This window comes from Hippocampus zosterae, chromosome 15 (assembly GCF_025434085.1).
Source record: "Hippocampus zosterae strain Florida chromosome 15, ASM2543408v3, whole genome shotgun sequence".
In the NCBI taxonomy this organism is placed as follows: Eukaryota; Metazoa; Chordata; class Actinopteri; order Syngnathiformes; family Syngnathidae; genus Hippocampus; species Hippocampus zosterae.
The window spans coordinates 10,282,131-10,307,566 of NC_067465.1; the positions used below are offsets into that span (position 1 = coordinate 10,282,131).

General features: G+C 42.2%; 3 protein-coding genes across 7 annotated transcripts; 1 reads left to right on the forward strand and 2 right to left on the reverse strand.

The window, feature by feature from the left end:
• The first annotated feature begins 98 nt into the window (after positions 1-98).
• On the forward strand, positions 99-8,706 carry parp2 (poly (ADP-ribose) polymerase 2). 4 transcript variants are annotated; one of them, XM_052087398.1, is made up of 17 exons: positions 99-265; positions 1,944-2,162; positions 2,845-3,021; positions 3,952-4,022; positions 4,136-4,186; positions 4,260-4,356; positions 4,424-4,499; positions 4,589-4,691; positions 5,051-5,204; positions 5,423-5,561; positions 5,869-5,932; positions 6,825-6,959; positions 7,036-7,163; positions 7,250-7,349; positions 7,649-7,747; positions 7,823-7,947; positions 8,363-8,706. In XM_052087398.1, exons 1-17 carry the CDS (start codon positions 196-198, stop codon positions 8,532-8,534), a joined length of 1,980 nt encoding a protein of 659 aa, XP_051943358.1. In that variant the 5' UTR covers positions 99-195; the 3' UTR covers positions 8,535-8,706. The 4 variants fall into 4 exon arrangements, with proteins under 4 accessions (XP_051943358.1, XP_051943359.1, XP_051943360.1 ...); XM_052087399.1 differs by having other exon boundaries at positions 2,848-3,021; XM_052087400.1 differs by lacking the exon at positions 1,944-2,162.
• Positions 8,707-9,097: 391 nt separating this feature from the next.
• si:ch211-284o19.8 (protein lifeguard 1) lies at positions 9,098-12,210 on the reverse strand. The gene is made up of 6 exons (XM_052087444.1): positions 12,124-12,210; positions 10,796-11,081; positions 10,491-10,691; positions 10,130-10,258; positions 9,917-10,060; positions 9,098-9,420 (listed from the first exon to the last, which is right to left on the reverse strand). The coding sequence occupies exons 2-6, from the start codon at positions 11,078-11,080 to the stop codon at positions 9,286-9,288; spliced, it is 894 nt and encodes a 297-aa protein (XP_051943404.1). The 5' UTR covers position 11,081; positions 12,124-12,210; the 3' UTR covers positions 9,098-9,285.
• A 126-nt stretch (positions 12,211-12,336) lies between these two features.
• Positions 12,337-24,649, reverse strand: LOC127616017 (zinc finger protein GLIS3-like). Of its 2 annotated transcripts, none has more exons than XM_052087429.1 (9): positions 24,447-24,649; positions 19,915-20,610; positions 19,627-19,788; positions 17,656-17,763; positions 16,044-16,116; positions 15,787-15,871; positions 14,498-14,544; positions 14,309-14,419; positions 12,337-14,103 (listed from the first exon to the last, which is right to left on the reverse strand). In XM_052087429.1, the coding sequence occupies exons 2-9, from the start codon at positions 20,503-20,505 to the stop codon at positions 13,994-13,996; spliced, it is 1,287 nt and encodes a 428-aa protein (XP_051943389.1). In that variant the 5' UTR covers positions 20,506-20,610; positions 24,447-24,649; the 3' UTR covers positions 12,337-13,993. The 2 variants fall into 2 exon arrangements, with proteins under 2 accessions (XP_051943389.1, XP_051943388.1); XM_052087428.1 differs by having other exon boundaries at positions 24,440-24,647.
• Between the last annotated feature and the right edge of the window lie 787 nt (positions 24,650-25,436).

The window sequence follows — 25,436 nt, forward strand, 5'->3', positions numbered from 1 at the left end:
TGTTAATTTAAATTAACTATAAGTTTGCTCACAATTCGAATAGGTCAAGAAACATGACCAATGCGCATGCGTTAAACGATGCCGGCTGACTGAGCAGCAGGAAGTGGAAAGTTTCCCGCCCACTTTTTATTCAACGGTTTTTGTTTACACTGCGGCGCTGCGGAGCTAATATTGTAATCTATTTTATTAACCGTCATGAGACGGTCTACAAGAATTTCCAGAAGAAAACCTTTGCCTGAAAATGAAGAAAGCTCATCTGAGAAAGGTGAGCGTTCGCCTGCTGTCCCGACTTGACCGAAAAGTGAAAGTACATGAACGCAGTGATAGACTTTCGACGCTTGACTGCTGTTAATATGTTACAATAAATATTTATTATCCGTTTCTGCTGTTATGTTATATCGTGACTGGCTACGTCGGCGGAGCAATTTCTGTTGTGTTGAATGTGTGTATTGTCTACACTCCACACAATGTCCTGGAACTCGCTCCAAATGCCAGCAGGAATGTGGTTTGAGTGGAAGTACTCTTTATGATGTTTTTGTAGAGGAGGGGATCTACCCAATTCCTTAAGGCCCTCCTTGGACACAGGTTCTTTTATTTCTCTATAAGGTGGAAGCAGACCCAACACCACGTCGTCTTTTCTTCAGTTTATCACAACGCAACACGAATTGATTCGGGCTCCTGAGAGTCTCAGATCTCATCAGGAAGCGTAGAAAAAAATGCAGTCATGAGAATATGTAGGGACAATATGATAATGAGAGGCGGACAGTTATGCCTCCATGCAAATCCTGGAAACAAAGAAATGTACATGTCATCTGACCCGGTGTAGCTGGAAAAGGTTGGGAGTGGTGAGGTGAGACCAGATCACCACTACCAACTATTGTCTTCGGTCTGATCTTTGGTGTGATGGCAGGAACACAGATGCTTGAGATAACAGTTACTCTTTTGATGTCAAACATGTCCTCTGGAGGGGGCCTTAAAGTGGTGGGGGTTGAGGGGCACTAAAGGTGATTGTAATCACAGTGAGCATTAAATATCTCCAACAGCATTCTACATTCTTTGTTTTCGTGTTTGAACTGAACCAACAACAGAGTGGGGCTAAATAAAATCACAGTAAGGAATACATTTCTTAACAGTTTGTTATAATTATTACATTTGTGTTCACGTAATATTCAGACTATAGTGCGCCCCGCTATTTCAACAAGGTAGCGGAAATTGTTGCGTGCTTAGTACTGATAGCACTAAAGTTCTTTGTCCGGCTTTGTCAACCAACGCTGTGGTTATTTTGCCGTGATCAGAAACTCTGCTGCCAGCGTTATTTGCATAATTTGTCTTTGTAGTTCTTGTGCGATTTACTGTGGTGAACACAGCAAAATAACCAATGTGTTGTCATTCATGTACCTAAAATGTTTACCGAGTCAGCTATGTCACAAAAGTACCAAACGTCAGGCCACTTTAATCAGTAATGTACCGGTACCTAAAATGTTCTTTACCAAGCTAAGTGATGAAGGTGCTTAAAATGGTTCCTTGACTGACTAAGCCATGAAGGTACCTAAAATAGTTCCTTGACTAGCTATGTCACAAAAGTACCAAAAGTGGGTTTCCTGGCTCATTGGTACCTAAAATGATTCCTTACACAGCTAAATCATTATGGTGCCTGAAATAGTTCCTTTTCTGGTTATGTCATGAAGAGACCATTCTTGGGTCCTTTCCTGGCCCTGCCATGACCACACTTAAAACGGTTCCCTGATATATTAGGCCTTTTTATGGCTATGCCATACGTGTTTCCTTCCTTCGCTAAATCATTTTGAAACGTACAATGATTCCTTGCCTGGATGATGTTTTCAAGGAACCTTAAATGAAAATCCTTCCTTGCATAGTGATGTCATTAAGACACCAAAAATGGTTCCCTACGCAGCTAACTATGGTGTCATGTGACGTGTCAGTTGTGTGGCAGTGGCAGGGTGACGAAGGCCAGTGGGAGGCCTACTCTCCAAACGACTGTGCCTTGCTGGACTCGGCCGTGACCTCGGGGCAAACCCGCTTGTCCCTGACGTTGGGTTCAGGATTGGTCTACCAGCTGGATCTGAAGAAGATGATCCAAATCAACTCCGTCACCAAATACAAGAGGAAGATCCGCTCGCAGACACTAAAAGCAGATGAGGGTGTGTTTGACATCTATACATTCATTATCTGAACACCATTTATTTTATATTAGACACCAATAAAAATGACTAGATATCATTTTGTCATCCTGAAATTTGATTTGTTTCCTTTGACGCATTTAGGATTTCAAATTAGAGTTCAAAACGGGTTTTGGGGCTGGTTAATGTTACACAACGGGTTTGAAGCCAAGGTTAGGGTTTCAAATTTGAAGTTAAAACAAGGTTAAAACCAGGATTAGGGTTTCAAGCCTGGGTAAGTGTTAAAACAAATGGGAGGTTTTCAAATTAGAATTCTAATCAAGAGTTAGGGTTTGAATGATGGTTTCCAGGTGACCTTGGGGTTTCAAATTAGTGTTCCAAAATAGGGTTTGAATCCAAAGTTAGGGTTTCAAATTCAGGTTTAAAACAAGGGTTTGAAGCTAAGGTGAGGGATTCAATTTTGGGTTTTAAACCAGTGTTTCTAGGGGGAGCTTGAAACATTCCCAAGAACTCTTAGTGTTTACGCTACATTTGCACAGGTTACCCAAGAAACTCCTACCGGTTGATCTTTGAAGGGTCATGGAGAAACCCTGAAAGTGTAAAACAGCATCACAATAATACAAACTAAATACTAAAAAGTACTACTACAGGATGTGAGGATTCAACTACTCACCTTGGTTCTTGTCTTGTATGATGTTTCCAGCAGGTTCTGATGACACCGGGGGAGAGGCCAGTGGTCCCAACGGGGTTCCTGCGGAGGTTAAACAGGAGGCAGAGGAGAGCGAGGAGCAGCCGATTAAAGGCAAGAGGAAAAGAGGCAACAGCGCGAGCCAAGTCAGCAGAACAGACAAGAAACTCAAGGAAGAGACGCCCAGTCAAGGTGCGTTGGTTTCGCACACCTGGCGTGCTTGCATCGATAGACACAGCCACCGGGGCACTTTCAATTACTTTCTTACACGTGAAGAAAATACACACGTAACAACCGCATTCATACAGTAGACGCACAGCCACATTTGACACCCGGAGGAACGCACCACGCAAACAGCTTCACACTAGATACAAAGTAATTACATATTAAGTTAATGCATCTGCGCGAGTAGGCGGCAATTTGTGAAAGATTTGACAGCGGTTTCACCTCTTCAAACTGGATGCAAGTCAAACTAGGCCCCCCCTCCAAAAAAAGAAAGAAAATACCTTAAAACCTGATGTGCTAGAAAAAGAAAATTAAAAATCAATGTCAAAAATGCATTTAGTCATGTAAAGACATCAGATCAAAATTTTCTTTTGACCATTATAATCCTATATTTGTGCTTGTTAAATCAAGTTTTTAAGGCAGGTCTCAGTGTTTGAAACATAAATTTTGACCCGGCGACGTCTCAGAATTTTGGCCTGTATGAGCAGTTGGTGGATATATTTTTTTTACTGAAACTTGTCTGACAGTCAGATGGTTCCCCGAGTAGAAGACGAAACTAAAGGGTCAAGGAGAATATTGAGAAATAAAAAAGCTCTGCTGTTTTACCTGATTTTGAAGTGTTTATTTTTTGGGGACAGATTTTCTACAGGCGATGTCATACAAAAACATTCCCCTTACAGGCCGTTTTTTTCCAACACAAAGAAACTAAATTTCTCTGGAATCCATCATCTAATTTTCGAAATTCTTGATTCATTGTGCTCCGGTTGGAGTGGTCATTCCAAACAGCATTTTGACAGACAGTCATTTTTGGGAAATCTTGCAACAGTTGCTACTCACCCTCGCAACTGGCGCGTGCATACCCAATCCAAGGTGTGTTTTGCTTTGTTCTTGTTCCAGAGGTTGTGAAGACAGTGGTCATGAAGGGAAACGCTCCAGTGGACACGGAATGCCAAGCCAAGCTTGGAAAGGTACCGCTCCCATCTTGAAGAAAAGTGCCTACATTTTACGCCGAGAAGGGTTTGGGATGAGGGTGACTGTGAGCCACAGGCTCAGTTTCACTGTGGTTTTGTCTTTGGTGCAGGCTCACGTTTACAGCGAAGGAGGGGACATTTACAACGTGATGCTCAACCAAGTAAATTGCTTTTTGGCTTCATTAGAGGGTGAGGAGTTGCAGAAAGTAAGAGCGATTTATTTTGTTTCTGCAGACCAACCTTCAGTTCAATAACAACAAATACTACCTGATTCAGCTGCTTGAGGATGATGCGGCCAAGGTGTTCAGTGTGTGGATGAGGTGGGGCAGAGGTGGGTGCCTTGTGGTGCTCTCTGGTTTTTGTTTTGTTTTTTAAACAGACTCTTTGGTGTCACACAGTGGGCAAAAAGGGCCAGTCTAGCCTGACGTCGTACGGTGGAGATCTACTGAAGGCTAAAGATCTCTTCAAGAAGAAGTGAGACAAACAGTTGACAGCCCTCAGTGGTCACCACATGGAATTTATTTATTTATTTTTTAATTGTCATCTGGGTTTTTTGCCTTTAGGTTCTTGGAGAAGACAAAAAATGAGTGGGAGCACAGGGCAAGCTTTGAGAAGGTGGCAGGAAAGTACGACCTGGTCTACATGGACTTTGGCACAAGTAAAAAGGTGGATTTTTTTCTCTCTGTTTTTTTAAGTTGGCCTTTAGATCACATATTTACTATTTTCTCCCCTTTCACCATTTTTTAACTCATTTCCTCCATTCACATTCTTAATTTTTATTTAAAATGTATTTTTCCAGTTGTTCCCTTTGTCCCTGAATTTTTCCTCTTTCCCACGTTTTTTTTAACATTGAAATAATTTTTTTCTCCTTTAAAATATTTTTTCCTTACATGTTGTCTTTGTTTCTCTGTTTCTTTTCAAAGTTTTTTCTTGTTCCCCCTTCATTTCTGGACCATGAGGCTCATTTAACATTAATGTCGTCATGCCCAACGGGTCTTTCTGCCCATTTGTTTCCTTTTGTGCAGGAGGAGAAGCAGACCTCCATGGTCGCCGAACCATCGAAGAAGATGTCCAAGCTGAATGTGAAGGTCCAGTCTCTGCTGGAACTCATCTGTGACATCAAAGCCATGGAGGAAGTGGTGCTGGAGATGAAGTTTGATACTCGCAAGGCTCCACTTGGTCAGTCCAAAACAATTGCATGTCCACACTTTAGGTACACTACATGATTAACGCAAGCAAGAAGCTACTACTCAGATATATGTCCGCCTAGAGTATGTTGCATTTATTTTCTACTCACAGCTTGTACATATCGGTACACTGGTGCTCATGTCATGCTCACTGTCATTGTAAAAAAAAAAAAAAAGTACCGGCAAATGTTCTCTTGTTGTCTATTGTAGGCAAACTAACCGTGGAGCAGATCAGCGCCGGCTACACGGCGCTCAAGAGGATCGAAGCGTGTCTGAAAAGGAAAAATGGTGGCAGCGAGCTGGTTGAAGCTTGCAATCAATTCTACACCCGCATCCCACATGACTTTGGGTGCGGAGAATACAATTTTATTTGACTAACATATCATCCCCTTTCTGAAATAATGGCCTCAGCCGTTTGTTTCTGAAAACATGAAAAAGGGAACGAAATATTGATTACATTGATTCATAATCTCATTTCAGTGGTAGAATTGAATGATCAGTTTAACTAAGGGTGTAGCTGAATTTAGCAGAGGTGGCCAAAATCATGAGATGTTTAAGGCAAAAAAAAAGTCTAAATATGATTAAGATCATAATTTTAAGGTAACAATATTTATTTACCAATATCTTTTTTTAACTTTTATTCTTTGTCCCCCCAGGCTAAAAACGCCGCCTCTAATTCGGACGGAAGATGAGCTGAAGAAGAAGATTGAATTGTTAGAGGTAACATTCACTCTAGTGTGTGATTAAACATGTCTTGAAGCGGACAGCGGTTCAATATTTGGAAAATTGTGATTGTTTTTTTCCCATATCTATCACACAGAAAGCTTCCAAATCATCAAACCAAATTGCTCGGAAAAACCCAAGGAAATACAAAATGCAGTTTTCAAATGACAAATTAATTTATTGAAGCACAAAAAAAATTCCCCCAAAATCTTATACTTTTTCTCAGCACTGTATGGTATTAAAAAGACAGTCCAAATAAACAATATTAATAATAAACCTGGCGGCCCGGTAGTCCAGTGGTTAGCACGTCGACTTCACAGTGCAGAGGTAATTCCAGTAAAATTCCGGGTTCAATTCCAGCTCTGGCCTCCCTGTGTGGAGTTTGCATGTTCTCCCCGGGCCTGCGTGGGTTTTCTCCGGGCACTCCGGTTTCCTCCCACATTCCAAAAACATGCATTGAAGGCTGATTGATCACTCTAGTTGTCCCTAGGTGTGAGTGAGGGTTTGCATGGTTGTTCGTCTCTGTGTGCCCTGCGATTGGCTGGCTACCAATTCGAGGTGTCCCCCGCCTACTGCCCGAAGACAGCTGGGATAGGCTCCAGCACCACCGCGACCCTCGTGAGGATGAAGCGGTTCGGAAGATGAATGAATAATAAACCTTGTAAACAGACAATGATAAAACAATACAGTAAAACAAATAAATGTGGAAACAAAAAATAACTTGATCAGTATTTCACTGTGTTAGTGATGATAATAGCAATATGATGATGATAAAATAATAGAAATAATAATGAAAATACAGTGACCCACCCGTGGTCACATTTAATGAAGATGAGTTCTTAAAATTAGCACAAAGCTCTTAAAAATCCCTTTTAATGTGCGTGTCCAGGCTCTTAGTGACATCCAGATTGCGGTAAAAATGGTGGAGAGCAGCAGCGACGGCGACGAGCATCCTCTGGACCGCCACTACCACACCCTCAACTGCAAGCTAGACCCTCTGGACCCCCTCGGCGAAGAATACAAGGTTTTTTTTTTTTTTTTAAGTTGGTCTTCCTTTCAGCATGTTATTTTTTTATTTTATTTTTTTTAAATATGCAAAGGTGATCGAAAAGTACCTGCAGTCCACGCACGCCTCCACGCACTGCGATTACACCATGAGTGTGATGGACATGTTCGCCGTGGACCGCGACGGCGAGAGCAGCCATTTCCTGTCGCACATTCACAACAGGTCTGGTTGGGATCGCGGGTGAAATGGCCGCTATGGCCGTCTATCACTAAAAATGTTTTTTATCTGATTTTTTTTTTTTTTGCCAGGATGCTGCTGTGGCACGGGTCCCGTCTCTCCAACTGGGTGGGCATCCTCAGCCAGGGGCTCAGAGTGGCGCCCCCCGAAGCTCCCGTCACAGGTTACATGGTAAGAATAATGATGTTGTGAGTGCAAGTATCCGCCAACGGTTTTGTGAAATTCATGGATGAACGATGACAAATCTAGGACAGGGGTGCCCTACTCCGGTCGTCGAGAGCCCCTATGGCCCCTATGATCCTGATCAATTGAATTTGGTGTGTTAGAGGAAGGAAACAGGCTGAATTGGGTCTCTCACAAGGACTGGACTTGGGCACCTCTGATCTAAGACCACAGTGTGGTAGGGGGGCAGGCGGCCTTCATGGTCGACTGGTTAGTGCGTCGGCCTCACATCTAAGTTGTTGTTGCAGTTTGGCAAAGGCATCTACTTCGCTGACATGTCCTCCAAGAGCGCCAACTACTGTTTTGCCAGGAACCACAACCAAGTGGGCCTGCTGCTGCTCTGTGAGGTAAAATGGACTGGCTTTGGCAACTGTCTTGTTTCCACGTTAAAAACGATTGGTCGCTGACGCATGTATGTGCAGGTCGCCCTGGGAGACAGTAACGAGCTGCTGGACGCAGACTATAACGCCAACAACCTACCGGCTGGCAAACACAGCACCAAGGGCATTGGGCGGACTGGACCTGACCCTCAGAATTTTGTCACTCTGTGAGTACTTGTTCTCAAAGCCCAGGGTCAATTTTACTCTGGAGCATTAATGTTGTTTTTAACTCAGTGAAAGCGATACTGTTCCTGGGTCAATTTGACCCAGGTCATGTGTAACCATCTTGTTAGGGTTGTTTCCTGAGAGCGTTTGATTTGACTTGAGTTGAGGAAACAGCATTTATGCCCTGGGTCGATTTGATCCAGGGCTTGTTTAACGTTTCTGTTATGGTACTTGAGTTTCTTGGGCACGTCAGCTATATTGTTGAGGTCAATTTGACTCAGAGCAACAACATTGCTTGATTTGAGCAATAATGTTATATAGTATACAAATTTTAGAATGTTTCGGGGTCAAATTGACCCAGGGTTGCTGAAAATTAGAGCCAACGAAAGTATTCATTCTTTAATTGATGTTTCTCAGGAATGGCGTGACGGTTCCCATGGGTCCCGGCGTCACGACAAAGAACTCAGCCAGGTGCTCTCGGGCCGGTGCTTACTCGCTCCTGTACAACGAGTTTATCGTATACAACCCAGCGCAGACACGCATGCGCTACCTGCTGAGGGTCCACTTCAACTATGCGTCCCTGTGGTAACCTCAACGCATACGCGAACATGTTTTAAAGTTACAATATTTTACTGCTTACTCACATGCCTCACATGAAGGAATGTCGCGATAAATTCTACCGTCAGTGTCCTAACTATCGTGCGAAAATCTACATATGCATTTTAATTTACTCTAAGTACAAAATAAAGGTGGAAGACTTTATCATTCATTTAAATCATTTATTTTGGTTTTATATTCACAAATATTTGTTTATGCCACAAAAACCTTGCACAGATGTGTTTAGACCTACCCCTTCTGTAAAACACTGATTCAGACTGGAAACCAATTTTAATACCTGTAAAACCTATCCAAAAAAACAAATCCAGGTTTAAAACCCTAATTTGACTCCCTAACCCAGGCATGACACCCAGATTGAAAACCTAAGAATAGTTTGAAACGCTATCCAAGATTCATCTTTGAAATACTAAGGCTGGCTTGAAGCCTTCCTTTGAAACCCTGACCCTAGTTTGACACCATAACACAGACTTGAAACTTTGGAACCCCTAACCTTGATGTAAAAAATAGAGTATAAAATGATGTACAGTATGTGGAAAATTTGTACTCCAAAATGATATTTGAAGAGGCCATTTTGTGTTGCTTAAGAACTGGACAGTTTTCATTCAGAGCCACAAAATGTCTGCTTGTAATGCGTTGACAAATGCTGTAATAACTGTTGAGAAGCAGGAAAAGAAGCAGAACGGAAGGTCGAAAGAAGGGGGAGTTGTGCAGGAGGGAGGGTTTTAGCGCTTCCCCATCAGGTAGATGAAAATGAGCATGATGTCCAGGTAGATCATGAGAGCCGCGCTGACGTACTCCTCGGGGTCCAGGCGATAGCTCAGCGCGCCCATCATTAGTTGGCAGTCGCACATCAGGAACTGAGCCAGGAAGACAACGGCAAGGCGATTCTAAGGTCCCGCTTCAAACCTGTCCTGTCTTGAAACCATCATTTGAAACCCTAACTCTAATCTGAAACGATGTTTTGACACCCAATCGCTGATTTCAAAGACTAAATTGTAACGCTAACCCAAGTCTAAAACCCTAAGCTGGACTTGAAATCTTATTTTGAAAACTAAACCCTGTTTCAAAAAAATAATCTGAAACCCTCAACCTAGATTGAACCCCTACACTCAATTTCAAACCCTACTTTTAAATCTTAACTCAGTCATGAAACCCTAACCCTAGTTTGAAAATCTAACCCGAATTTGAATCCTTAATTTGAAAATCTAACCCAACATGAAATTTGAAGGAATTGAGCATGCCCGAAGTTGTTGCATCATAACAGTTCCTCTCCTAAACCCTTACATGAAATGGTCATCCAGGCTTGCAAACTACAGTACTTTGATACATATGTCGAGGCATTCCGGTTCTTACCAGAGAGTACAACAGGGCGCCTAAGCAGCCGTAGCAAACCTGAGGTATGTACGCGTAGTAGAAGCCGCTGAAAACTCCAAACATCAGCAAGTCCACCGCCAGGATGAGCAGCAGGCCGTAGCAGCAGGAGAAATCGTAGCGCGTCTGCAGAGTAATCACTGCCATCAGAATGAACTGTACTTAGAAACAGGTATGTCCCGGGTCATATCTGACCTGCGCCGAGAAGGCAATGATGGTGAGGGAGATGACCAAGGTGGTCGCCATGGTAATGATGACAGCGCGAGTGTCGTGGTAGGATGCCATGGTGCCCACCACGTACGACAGGCTCACTGTCACAATGGCCTGAAGACAGGTGAAAAAAAACCGACCCTGAATCTGGCTTGACGCCTTCACTGTGATTTAAACCTTGACCTCTGCATTAAACCCTAACCCCACTCTCAAGCAGAACCACGCAGGATGACAGCGCTCAATGTCAATTTAGACAATAAAACAGAATAACAGGGGCTCTAAAGATGATCCCTGACGAACATCACAGCACTAAGTAGCACTATAAAGTATATTCAGGGTCACCCACCAGACCGATGATGTTCCAGGGGTGTTTGCGTCGGAGGGACTTGGCGCAGTTCAGAGCAATGCAGACCACGAGGAAAATGATGAAGGAGCTAACGTAAACCCAAATGTTCCTCTGCACCGCCTTCTTCACCACACTCGAGAAGGTGAACACGCTCACCACACTGAATGTGAACACCAGCTGCAGGGTCAGGATGCTGAACACCTACAGGGGACACACCCATTAAATATTGTCAGGCTGTCCCAACAAATTTTCTGACATTTTGTCACTAGCGTTATTTTGGGCTAAATGTCTGGCACATCACCAACCTTGCGAACAAACGCTCTCCTGACTGTCTTGTCGTCGAAAGCCGACGTCTCGGCCAAGGGGACTTCGTCAGACTGACCCTCCGCTTTCATTTCGGGGCAGGGCTGGTCACCCTCTGCCACTTTGCATTCAGTCGTTTCACCTTTGGTTTCATCATGTTCCACTACTAATTCTTGGGAGTAGGGTGGCGGATCTTGCTGTATCGGTTCTTCGTACGGAGGGAGTGATGGTTGAGCGGACACATCGGAACCCGAGGGCTCGAACGTTGTCTCCCCTAGATCTGACATTCTAGAGATTAAAACAGACGAAAAACATTGATTTGCACCTTTTGTCATTGTCCATTAAAAAAACAATGTATGTGAGGATTTTGAACAAACGTACATCATGCAATGTGGGCGTCAATTGTATGGAATATAAAAAAAAAAAAAGATTTTTTTTGTGCTGAACAGCACGTTGATTTTCTCAACAACAACAACAAAATTGATTTCTAATTACCGGTACACTGAAAGACATTGAGGGTGTGACACACGGTTGGTCAAGCCTGGGTTGCATCATGTCGCCAGATTACAAAAGATCCAAAAGTCCCCTGAAAGCTTATACTTTTTACCAGCCATATGCTTAATTTAAGTCCATTTATACATTTATTTTTGACAGTTATATTTATTATTATCCTTCATACAAAACAAATAACAAATATAGATGGAAAATGTTCAACAGCGTGTTGAAGGTAAAGCCACATTCAAACTCACTGAGAAATGCCGCGTTTTGTCAGCAAAGTTAAATTAGAATTATTATATAGATAAGATTATATATATTTAAGAGTTTTATATAGAATAAGTATATTAATCATGTGGATATTCGTTAATTGTAAAAAACATTGAGACAGAAATATAAACTGTTAGACCCAAGTACAAAATCATTATTAGTGTCAAGTGTTACAGGTTGGAATGTAACAAGTAATATTGGTACACATGCATTCCAGCATTTAGATGTACCAATATCTATTATTATTATGTCTTTTTTTTTAGGCTTTTGAACAAAAGATTTATTAACGATCAAATTGAAACGTCTACATTTGGCTGTAATGTTGCATTAATATATTTTTAAAATTATGTTTTATTTATATAAATGAAATTACTTAGTTATTATAAAATATGCATTTTGTACTGTATTTATTTTGATAATGTATTTAATTCATATAAAATTAATAAAAATCATTAAATACGTGAATACAAATTCACAAAATAATCTTCAGTGTACTGTAATCCCCTCATGAAAGCATTTATGTGATTTGATGAAAATATTGATGTTGCGAAAGTGTGGCTCTTACCTTTTTTGCTGCACGTGTGCATCCAACAAATCTAAGGTGCAAGACCACTTGTCACTTTTATTGGGGAAGTTATGCCTGCCCCTCACCCAACCCCTAAAAAAAGCCCCAAAAAAGGCAACTGCAAGCACCACTGATGCCGTTTCACACGTTAGCCACTATTACTATACATTTGCTTGAAAGCCACATTAACAAGCACAAATCGTGACACATTGATACTGACGTATACACGGTTTATTAAAATAGAAAATATACTTTAAAAAAGTTAATGTAAACTTCTCTGCGCAAACGCACTGAAACAAGCAAATGAAAATTGAAATGAAACTGACGTTATGAAAGTGACACAATATGTAGACATATCCTGTGGCCTCTCTCACTTTCCTCAATACTTGATGAAACAACTGCTTTTGATTGTGAAATGCAGTGTCTAGAAGAACGAAGATTACAAAGTTGGGAGCGCTGCGTAATTGGGAAAAGAAGGTGCTTGTGTCACAAAGTAAATGGGGCGGGGAGGTGGCGAAAAGGCTTTCACTTAAATTTTGGCGCATCATGATTGTCATTGGATCGCATGGGGAATGTACTGTGATTGCAATACGTATTGGGGGATTAAATTATACAAACAAATTGAGAATCAGAATAGTTTTATTTTTCAAGTTGGTTTTTTTTGTGAATTTTTGCGGGGGTCATCTTTTTTTAATGGACTAGTCAGATTTTATTTTGAAAAACTGTACATATTTTAGAGGTATCATTTTTCAAGAGAATACTGTATTTTTTCCTTAGGAAAAAAAAAACCCTGCATTCCACCCCCCAAGGGAAAACAATGCTCTCAGATTATCTTTTTTTTTTTAAAAGGTCAATTTTCCTGAGTTTTTTAAGGTGGAGGGAATTATTTTTTCGTGTAATTTTAGTTTTGAACAAGTTTGTTTTTTTTAAACTATTGCAGAATAACTATTTGAAGAAGAAAGAAAAAAAATCAGGAATCCCCCTTATTTTACAAGTACGTCGGCCCCATAGTGCAGTGGTGCAGGATTCGATTCGGCCTTCCTGTGTGGAGTTTGCATGTTCTCCCTGTGTCTGCGTGGGTTTTCTCCGGGTACTCTGGTTTTCTCCCACCTTCGAAACTGGGTGGCTAATGGAGCACCCTAAATTGTCCCGAGGTGTGAGTATGAGTGCAGATGGTTGTGTGGATCCATGTGTGCCCTGCGATCGTCAGGCAACCAGTTCAGGATATACCCCGCCAACTGCCCAAAGACAGCTGGGATAGGCTCCAGCACACCCGCAACACTCGTGAGGATAAAGCGGTTCAAATAATGGATTGATGGATGAAAATATATATACTGTATGTGCATATTATGTCTGTGGTATTGTTTTTCAAATCAGTTTTCTGTGGGGGGGATTACTTTTTCGGCGAGGGGCATACTTTTTTACCCCAAAGTAAAATAATTTTTAGAAAATATTTGATCTAACAAAAATAATCCCCAGGTGCCTGACTGCTACATCAAGTTGACCATAAGTGTGACTATTCACATGCATAGTAGATGGCAGCATTGTAAAAAAATAAAATGACAACCAATAGAGGTGCACTAAACAGATAAAGACATTATAAAAGACTTGAAGTTTGCTTTGCAAAAAAATCCATAATTTGCTAATTGAATCTAGCATGTTTCGGCAACTTCATTGACATAGAAAGCATAACAGTTAAAGTGCTTTTAATGGCGATATTTAGAGGGAAAACAGCTCTTGGATTTTTGTGGGGGCACTAAAATCAGAGCCCCCTATCTAGTAGAGTAAAAATTGCACAAATATTTGTAAAAAAATGGCCCCCTAAAGACATCAGGCCTTGTTTTTGTTTTTTCCTGGTTTTCTGGCATGATCACGAGTCCAGGTAGAAGGCATCCACGGGACCAAGGCGGGGGTCCACAGCTCCCGTGTTGAACAGGAAGTCGTCGTCGTCATCGTCCAAATCGTGGATCAAGTCAAACGCTGGGAGGTTGGGGGGAGAGCTTTGCATGACTTGGTGAACCAGCATCTGGATCGTTATTTGTGACTAATCTTGTACGCGCTCAACTAGTGATTATCAAATTGGGCTCCCTCTTGTGGAGCACCAAAAAAATCACAGAGTTAATTGTGAATGAATACTTTCTTGAAAGGTCATGCATATTACTTTCTAGTCTTTCATTAACCCTACCTGCAGAGGGCGCTGCCGAGGCTTGTGGGAAATGTGCGGGCGGTTCTGCAAAACCTCCGTCAAAGATTGGCCGAGACGCTCTCCTCTCGTCAAAGAATTCGCTGGGAAACGCTAAAGCAAAGCGGAGTCAAACTAGAGTGAAGCCACATTTGTGATTTTGGTGTTGTGGTCGGTGGTTGTCATGAGTACCTTGTTGCAGTTTGGCATCATCTGTCGTCATGAACAGCACATTCCTCCTGTCAATCAAAGCATCACGTAAGCCACAGCAGTACAAGTAGTTTTTTGAAAATTCTCACTTTCCAAGGCGTGTGACTAAATGTGAAATGACTGCTTGAAACTAACTCTCCCTATTCAATTTCAGGCATGATTCTTTAGACTTTTTTGTGGGTCCTGTGATCATCGATGTCTCAAACCACTTTTGTATTGATCTGAGAAATCCGTCGAAAGGGATGATTAATATTTTTTTGACTTTTCCAAATCGTGTGTGTGTGTGTGTGTGGAGGGGGTTTGGGGGTGTGAATTCTGGACATGAATTGGCTACTTCAATACGATATAGCTGACTTCATTTTCTGGTCTGGATACAGTGGATGCAAACTGCCCAAGTGTAAGTAAGATTGCGACTATAGCTTGGTCGAATCTGGGCCTGGTTTTACGTGCTCTCCGACTGTTTATAATGCCTGGATGATCTCACATTTGGTCAGTTGGCCTGCAGTGAAGTTAACAATACTTCAGACAGTCTGATGCACGTTTGCTACGTGATTCTGACACCCCAAGCAGGAATCACGGCTGACCCAAACAGATGGTCGCTCCTCGATAGCCCTCCAAAGAAATTTAATTTACAGATACATGCAGCCCCCAAGAAGTTTTGTGGAATTTGAAACGACAAAATTTAGACAACAGATCCAAACAAACATTAACCCTTCAAAAATGTCAGTTAAAGAAAAATCTCCTGCAGTGGAAAACCGTTATGACTGCACTATACGGTTTCGACCTTAGCTTTAGGCGGTTGTATAGGGGTGTATCCAGGAATGTGCTGAATGTGCACAAACACTCTGACTCAACATGGAAACTGAATGCTGCCAAGAACAAAAAGAAAAGCAACTGCAGGGATGATATGCAGTGCGGGGGGGTCGTAAAGGGGGTTTGGATGGACGATGGAGCGTTCTGTCTTGTGGGTCCCTCGAGGTCGTGGGGGGGGTTGGCGTTCTGCTGGAGGCTACATAAATCAGCCTGATGGTAGCCAGCCAGCTCTGCTTTGGATCTGATTGGACGAAACATTCTTACTCACTTCCGATGTCCAAAACATCTGAAGTCCAGTTGGCTTAATCAAGAGCAGACTTGAACTTTTTACATGGATGTAAACTAACAGAACCAGAGCATTGGAACTTCTAGACCGAAACAACCCAGATGTCGGATAGCTCCGTTTTAACGTGAAGAAAAATAAAATAAGAAAACGGGAAGTCCACCATTTCACAAACCTGTGGAAGCTTTCCTCCATGCCAAGATAGTGAATGTCCACTCGCGGGGGCACGCAGTCCAAGCTACCTCCGTTCGTATAAGAATCTGAAGGAGACACAATTGAGTGTTAGTCCACGTCAAGTGTTTGGGGGGAGGGGTGCGGGGGGGGGGGGGTTATGAGAGAAAAAAAATCCTGCTTTATTAGATTGTGTACTGGTGCTTGTATACCTCAACTCAACTTCATTTATCGAGCACTTTAAAACAAACATTATTCTACCTGGGAGGTTTTTTAAGCCCGGAAGAGCTGATCCATTCAACATGTCCAATTCTGGTACCGAGTACATGTGAATCTGTAAGAATGACAAAATTGCGTTAAAACTTTGATAGTCATAGTTACTAGTAAAAGGAAACAATGAAACAGTCGGTCTTGATAACAAGTGATGACACGCATGTGGTTGGTTGCAAGTCCAAATCAGGTGTGGTTCCACGTCAAAAGCCTGTGGTGTTTTAGGTTCACATCCAATACAATTTCGCAGTCTAAACCTATGTAGATCCGGCTCCAAACTTTGTATGGTTGCTGGTACCAAATAACGTGGTTCCTGGTCGAAATCCTATTACCAAAATCCAATGTGGCTCCTGGACCGAATTCTAGGGTCCAGGTCCAAATACGTACAATGTGTAACCATTTTCCAATTCAATTTGTTCTCGGTACAAATTCTATGTTTAGAAATGTCGACATCCTTATTGTTTTTTGATTGAAATCCTAAGCAGGTTTAGGTTCAAATCCTTTAATTCAAATTCACTCCTGTTCAAGGTATAAAGTTTATGTCGTGCCTGGTGCAACTCATTTGAAACAAGGTTCAAATCCTTTCTGAAACCAATTCCATATTCTTTTGTTCCAGGTCCGCACGCAATTTGGTTCATGGTCCACATCCCATATGGTTTCTACTCCAAATCCGATTTAACAGCACCTCCATTTAACATTTAGTTCCACTGTTCATGCAGTATGTGCTTCCTGTTCCACATCCTATGCTCAAATTCATTCATTCATTGCAGTTTCAGGGTCAAATCCCATGTGGTTCCCGGTCCTTCTCCTGTGTGGTTCTAGGTTCAAATCCACAAAGCGCAGTTTGGCGCGTGTTGCGGCACGCGATCGCACACGTGGCTGTGCTTAAAAATAACAACCAACAAAGCCTCTCAGTGTGTCACTTGCCTCCAAAGACAACAAATCAAGTCCAGATAGCACAGAACAATGGGCTCCCTCATTCCAACTTCAAGGTTGTGTGTGTGTGTGTGTGTGTGTGTGCGTGTGTGTGTGTGTAATACCCAATCCTGCTGGATCAAACTCTGTAAACACAATTTCTTCATGCAAAGACAGCCTGGAAGGTGTCTGTCATCCCTCAAAATCATTAGCTTCGAATTGCAACTCTGCCCTCCCACCCTTCCCCAGCTCCCCCCCAATGTTCTGTAGTCTGTATAAAATTCAAGGAGATGGGCACAAATACAGAAGAAATGTCTCAACTGGTTCTAATTGAACGAAAGGACAACATGTGTGGCTCGTTTGGGACAGGTGCACTCTTATTTTTCTTGGTCCTGATACTTATGAGGCAACATAGCTTCCTGGAAAAAGCCACAGAAACAAACAAAATGAGCGCAGAGTAGAATCGGAATAAGACTCCATTGATTGTTACTGCTCATGGTTTGTGATCGTTTAAAAATTTTCAACTACATCTGAGTCAACGGATAAAATGTGGTTTGTTCGAAAAATGTGTGCGATTACTTTTCTTCGTCCCAAACCCTTAGGAGGAAAAAAAATATCTTCCCACAAATACAGGCAAAATTAGCGCGTATGCGAAATAAGTGGAAATAAAGCTCCCTATAAGTGTTACCTTGGCCCCCTGGACACCTTTGGCGGAATGAGTCTTGACGTGTTTCCGCAGAGAGCTTGGGTCGGTGTAGCGCTTGGTGCAGCCCGGGATTTGGCATGCGTATGGCTTCTGTGAGGAAAACCCCCCCACACAAAACAATGGATTGATTTTGTGTGATGAGGACAGAAGAAAACATCAAAATGAACTTGGAAGGATTAAACTAGTTGTCAACCTTTTAAACGAGACAGAGTGCAGAACTCCACCAAGGCTTAGTTAACTCTTTGTAACCAACTACCATCGTAGCTAAACAAAAGTCAAGTTTCATCCACTAAGGTTATTATATGCCCATTATGTCACATGGTCAGGTGTCCAATGCAAGACCGGAAAGTAAAACTTCTGCCATAGTTTGGCTTTAAAATCACTGATGATGTAGTGGTACACACGCCGGACTTGTGTGCGGGCAGCGTGGGATTGATTCTGACTCACTGACGGTGTGAATGTGGGTAGGAATGGTCGTTTGTCTCTACAGTATATGTGCCCTGTGACTCACTGGCGACCAGTTCAGGGTGTAGTCTGCCTTCCGCCCGAAGTCCGCTGGGATAGAATCCAGCAACTCCCTGCGACCCCCTTTGCGATAAGTAGTGTTGAAAATGGATGGATCGATAATTTGGCTTTAACCCCACTTGCTTCAACTTCCAAGGAGCTTGTTTACCTGCCAGTTGAGTCGAAGCACCTGTGACTAAAGCCAAAATGTGGCAGGAATTTTACTTTCTGGACTTTTGATTCGATACCTCTGCACATGGCAATACACAACAGCTATTTTACAGCCTTAAAATACAAATATATTATTACTCCCCCCCTCTGTCTCTCTCACTTGTATTTGTTTTTTGCTGCTTTTTTTTCAGGAAACATTGGGATCAGGGGATGCAGATTTCTCTGAATATTTCAGGAAAAACTATTTAGAGCAACAGGCATTCCGCAGTCACCAAAACAAACAAGTTTCCCTCTTAGCACACTCACTTCTGACCTGAAGAGTAGGATGACGAGGCTTTTTTTGTGGCATGTTTCCATTTTACGAGTTCTTGATTCGCCTGGCAACAAGTCTGCCAGCATGAAGCCACAAGAAGAAGAGGGAAGAAAAAAAACCCTCTCTTGAGCCTCGTTACGATAACAACTCACTAGTGAAACATTTGCCGTATCAACAATAAGTTTTCATTGCTTGCTGACAGTTGTAAAAATAAGTATGGTTCACGGCATCGCTTCCCGGCAGGCATTGAGATTTCACAATTTTAAAGAATTACCGGTAATCAAATCACGGAACTATGCAGGAGTCGTGAGAGTGCTGATAGGATCAAGCAATCTGTGCTGTTTTGCACACAGTTCCATTCGTCTCCGTGTCCTTGTTCTTAGCGCACCTTTTTGTAAGTTACAGACTTGAAGGTTGTCACCAAAATCTCTTTTCCGCGGATTCTGTCTACTCATTGCTCCGATGTCATCTCCCATCACATTTACAGCCACTGTCTGTGAAGTCTGTTTTTTTTCCTTTTTCACTCACGGCCGACAACAAGGCACTGCCAGCAGCCATGCCAGCAAACTCTCCAAAGGTAAGTTGCATTCTTAATTCATTCACTCCCAAAGACGTTTTTAAACGTCTTTTCAGACTTGGTCCAGAATTGTCTGGAACTGAATGAGCTACGGTGTAGCCATAGCTAGTTAGCTAATGACAGATCACAATTGGACCGGGAAACTGCTGACGTGAACAAAGGCGCATCACGACTCACGCCTGACTTTGGGTGTGTCGCTCAGCGCAGTTTTAGCCACACCCCCCAAAATGAGGAAAACAAATGCTGAAAACAAATTTAACGCTGTATCTTATTCTCAACTATTGAAACTAAATACCGTAGTGTCCAGTCTTTGCACACTTAAAATTTCTTTTCTGTTTCGACCTGAAATTGACAATATATAGATGTGGGGGTTAAACAGTAGACCGACTGTGTCGAGGTGTGTTCGTTGGTGCTTGGCGCGATCGCTGGAGTTGCTGAAGGCCTTGAAGCAGCCAAGGTGCTGGCAAACGTACGGCTTCTCTCCCGTGTGGCTCCGCAGGTGGATCTTAAGGTTCTCCAGGCGGGAAAATGCTTTGGAGCAGCCTTCAAACTGCAGAAAATCGCAACAAAAACATACAATGCTTTTTCCTCACTTAAATATTTGACTTTGCTTCTGCCTCCATTCAACAAGGACATTTTCCCTGAAGTCTCCGGTTTCTTTATCATGCCAACTCACCATGCACTTGTTGGGCTTTTCCCCGGAGTGCACCCTCATATGGATGAGCAGCTTGTACCGCGCGTTGAAGGGCTTTTGGCGTCGGATGCAGTCGGCCCAGTAGCAGGCAAATTCTTCACCCTTACGCTGGTCCACATGCACCTTTTCAATGTGCCTCGCCAGTTCCTCCCGACTCCTGCAAGTGGCGTTGCAGTCATTCCAAAGACACTGCTGGTGACGTAATTTGTCCTCTGTGGGCTCTTGTTTTACACAGAGACGGCCCTCCAGAATATTTTGAGATGGGGTCCAATCGGGTAGACTGTAGGGTACAGGAGGGGTTGGTTGGGAAGTATTGCAGATCCTCTGAGAGGTTTTAGGACCCGTAGAGAATCCATCCTCAGTTCTATCATGGTTGATCATGCAGGTGAGATCCAGAGAAACCATAGAAGTCCTTGGTGCATAGCACACCCCAATGCCACCTGAGAGTATGGACGACTGGACCCCAGAATACGAAGGTCTCTGGTGCTCCTCCACATCTTCGAAGAAACCAGGAAGAGTCATCTGACCATCTGGCGGTCTGAGGTCCATGGGTCCAAAGTCTGGGGGCCACATCTTTGTTGTCGATGGAAAGCCGTCAAGCCGTCCCCAATATCCCTCCGCTGTTGAGGATCACATTTTCAACATCTGGAGTCTCCACTGTCAGACATCTTTTGTGCGCTGTGTGGGTAAAACAAAATTCAACATGACACCCCAAAGTTATGACCCAAGAGAAGTCCCTTTGATCAGGAATCTTTGACTTTCCATCAGTGAGTGGTACAAGCGTTTTTCGGAAACCACTTTTGTGAGAGGCATCAAAACAGATTTAAAATCCACCGGCAAAAGAACACATGCAGGACATTAATATGCCATGAAAAACATTTATAGTCCAAGAAAAGCCCTTATGCACTAATAGGTTTTTCCAAACCAACAAATAAGTTGGAAAGATACACATTTTTAGGACACACTTTTGAGAGGTTGTAAATGAAACCTGGATCCAGAGCCTTGTTAGTTGGGAAAGATGACAAGTCATCTCAAGTGGCTTCACTCATATGTTGCTGATGTCATTTACATCAGGTAATGAGTCATGACTACAACCCGGCCGGGTTCTTTCTTGCGGATTCGGCCCAGACGATGAGTAAGTGGACTTCTAAAGAGCCAGCCGGTCTCTAAGTGTATACTTCACGCACATGCTTTACTGGTATAGTCTGGTTTACTGTTTAATGGGCCTTCCTGTAACATGGAGGCGTGGGAATTGTGAGCCAATCCTAATTAGAGAGATTTAAAATGTGTCGGTAGAGATGGACGAACTTTAGGCTTCACAGTTTTTACGATTCTGCTGAGTTAGAGCAGGGATGGACAAACTTCTGTTGTCCAGGGTTACCTTTTTTTAAATGGACAGTTTGGCCTGGTCATTCATAGCTGAAGTTAAAAGCAATGTGTATGTAACATGTTAATTTAATTACAGAATAATAATTCATTGTAATTGTAACTTTTCATGATTAAGTGAGGGTAAGGGTTAGTGATAAAGGTAAGAAGATCGGGTTTAAGGATGAAGATTATGGTACCTAAGGTTAAGGTTCGTGCTTTTTCGGAGGTTATGGCTTGGCTCAGGGATGAATGAGAGCTAAAGTTTGGGTTTACGATTTGGGGTTAGAATTAATTGAAGGTTAGAGCTAGGGTTATTGTCAGCTATGGTTAGGGTTAACATTTAGATTGCCATTGTGTCATTGTTAACTAAGCTATATTTTAAAGGTTAATGTTCGGGGTTAGGCTTCATCCAGGTGAGGGATAGGTTTACATTAGGGTTAACATCATTTAGGAGTTGGGGTTGGGAATTGTGTTGTGTTAGGATGCGATACATGAATGAGAGGTTTGAGTTAGGCTTCGCTTGAAAGGTACAGCGTGCAGAATTTAGCACTATCTAGTGGTGAACTAATACATTGCAATGACCCAAGCATGCGCTCGATGGTGCTTCAGAGAAACCAAATTTCACAAGCCTACCACCAATTTCTTCATCAGGGTTGCAAGCACAAAGTTATATCAAATCACTGATAGTATTCCATCAAGTGACGAATGACGTAATAGCAATTATTACACAGACTGTCGTCGTAATGAATGAGGGACTATGAAAGCTAAGTTTGTCTCCTCAGGCTTCCGTAGCAGAAAGATGGTGGTGAAACATGGAAACATCCTATAGGGGAGGAGCGCCCTATGTAATATAATTTGCGATTACTTCACCTACAATTACAATTAAAAACTTACGTTGATGTAGAAAATAGTTTTTGGCATATTATTGAAATGAATAGTGGGTTTTTGAAAGGATGTACAATGAAAAATCAACAGATACTGAAAGACATGAAGCATCACACTTGACCCCCATGCAAAGTCCCACAAGTACTGTAGTCCAACCATTAAGAAAAAACATTCTGGGCTGTGGTCCATAAAAGAAGAGTGTTACGGTAAAACTAAGAAAAGTCTTCCCACAAAGCCCACCGCGAGCCAGCACACTCTACGGCGAAATGGCAACCCGGTCTCATGTGGTGTCTTTTAAAGATGCACTGGCTGAGTTTAGCTAAACACAGCTGTGGCCTTTCAAAACCACCAAATGTGTGCTCTTGACTTACAAACGCTCGTGCCTCCTGGTCCATGAAAAATGTCACTGGGATCCAGAGAGATGCAAGCACATTGATTCTCTCTCTTGTTACTTCTTAGGGCCCCAGATAACACATCAGTGACGTAACTATTTTCGCAACCCGTTGCTGGGCTTTTTTAATGACCCGTGAGCCCCCCAATGTTTCCACAGTCACGCAGATCATTGGCCGAGGTACGACAGTTTACACTTGCAGGGCCCCAGTTTTCAAAATAATATCTTGTGAGACCTACTAAGTTGTGTTTTAAAACACATTCAGGGTTAGGGTTGGGGGTTACCTTAGGGGCAGCTGGGGGTTAGCGTTTGGAAGGTTTAGTGATAAGGATAGTGGTCGGGTTCGGTTGAGGATAGGGTTTCAAGATTCACGGATGGATCAAAGTTAGGGATAGAGAGTCGGGACCAAGGGTAGAATTAGAGTAGTTACGGTTAGAGGTTTAGTGTTACAGTTTGTGGTTGTTGGACAGATGTTTTGAGGGGAAGATATGGAATAACAAATTGGCTTTTACTACTCTGTCACCACTACCTGTCCTCTAAATTGTTTACACATACGGTCAACAGCCACAAGCTACGACCAAGTAAAATCATGGCAATAGCAGGTACTTTATTGGCCTCGTGCGATCAGGGGTCAATGTGAAAATAAAGTAACTTTGGTGTAATGGAAGCAGTAAGATTTGTGGTGCCTTGAGATTCGAATGAACCGAGTGAAGATGCAGCAGTTTGTCAGAATGTTAAGTCTCCTTCAATTTTTCACAAATGAGGTCTTAAGATGTTTATTGCCACTCTCGGTTGAAATTTAATGTCAAGCTAAACAAAGAGAACGACACTTTGTTTTGTTTAAAACAAAGCACAGAGCTTTGCCTTGGAAAAGTCAATTCAGCAAACGCTAACAAATATTAATGAATAGGATTGATGGTGAGGCTGGTAAAATTTACAACGGGGCGTTTCTATCTATCTATCTATCTATCTATCTATCTATCTATCTATCTATCTATCTATCTATCTATCTATCTATCTATCTATCTATCTATCTATCTATCTATCTATCTATCTATCTATCTATCTATCTATCTATCCATCCATTTTCCGAACCGTTTAATCCTAACTAGAGTCGCGGGGGGTGCTGCAGCTCTCTTCGGGCAGTAGGCTGGGGACACCCTGAATCGGTTGCCAGCCAATCGCAGGGCGCACAGAAACGAACAACCATTCGCACACACACTCACGCTATCTATCTATCTATCTATCTATCTATCTATCTATCTATCTATCTATCTATCTATCTATCTATCTATCTATCTATCTATCTATCTATCTATCTATCTATCTATCTATCTATCTATCTATCTATCTAGAGTGAGAGAGAAAGAGAGAGAAATATAAATATAGATAGATACATTGAAAGATGGATTGAAAAAATATCTGTATCAGTTGTTCATGTGACTTTTTTGGACATAAATTTAGATGGGATTGCACATAAGATATTTGCCCAACGCTAAAACGTAGACACAGCAATTTTGCGATAGTTGATGTATTGGGTAAAACACAATCATCAACAATACATGACAGTCGCAGACAACAGTTATTCGATATCAGACATCGTATCGCACTGATGTCGGACATCTATTTAGGGATACTTTATTGATACTTAAAACGGTAAATATAAGTTAATTTTTAAAAAGTGCATGAATTGTGCGGTGGAAATGAAACCTGATTCGTAAATGTAAATGGCTAGCATTGTTTTTTCTTTCAGTGAACATTTACTGCGTAAAACACATTCCGATACTTGTTGCAGAGTTTGTTGCACGTGCACCCGATGAACTCTTAAAATTGTGGAAGAAAAAGTAGAATGCATACACTCACATGGCACGTCACGCAACATCTGCTTGTCACCGAGCGTGCGAGGTTGAGGTCTGAATGAGCGAGTCAAAGCGTTGCAAATCAGGTGGAGGGAGGTTGCTGCTGACTGCTGAGCGTCCTTGACGTCTGCACTCTGCTCTGGTCCAAGCTGTCTGTCAGGGTGCGCGCTCACGTCGGAGGCAAAGCTTCCTTGTGTGGCGTGTGCACATGCAGCAACAGGCAGCCCCTCCACCCCCAAAAAGAAAAGACCAACACTTATCTTTACTTTTGACTTGAATAGCAGTTATTATTGTTGTAATAGTTAACATTAATATTTCACAAAAGATGATATAGTGATATACTATTAATGTACAACAAAACAAAATGTGTGATGAAATTAGCATTTATACTTGACCACAGGAAAGTCTGTAATAACAATGAGATTAGAAAAATCGAGTTATTTTTTAAATAAATGAAATATATGTAAATGATCATCTTAATAATAACAATGACGATAATAATAATGATAATAACCTCACAGTGCAGAGGTACCGGGTTCGATTCCAGCTCCAGCCTTCCTGTGTGGAGTTTGCATGTTCCCCCTGTGTTTGTGTGGGCTTTCTCCGGGTACTCCGGTTTCCTCCCACATTCCAAAAACATGCATGGTAGGTTAATGGAACACCCAAAATTGTCCCTAGGTGAGAGTGTGAGCACAGATGGTTGTTCGTCTCTGTGTGCCCTGTGATTGGCTGGCAACCAGTTCAGGGTGTCCCCCGCCTACTGCCCGAAAATGGCTCGGATAGGCTCCAGCACACCCCGCGACCCTAGTGAGGATGAAGCGGATCAGAAAGTGGATGGATGGATAATGCTGATAATAATAACAACAATAATAATAATAAATATTGCTTTAATTAACAATGAAAATCATTATGAAAAATCAAGGCAAGCATTTACGATCAAAACAAAATACAGTAATTATGATTGTTAGATTTTTAAACAAATATTATTACTGTATTTGACC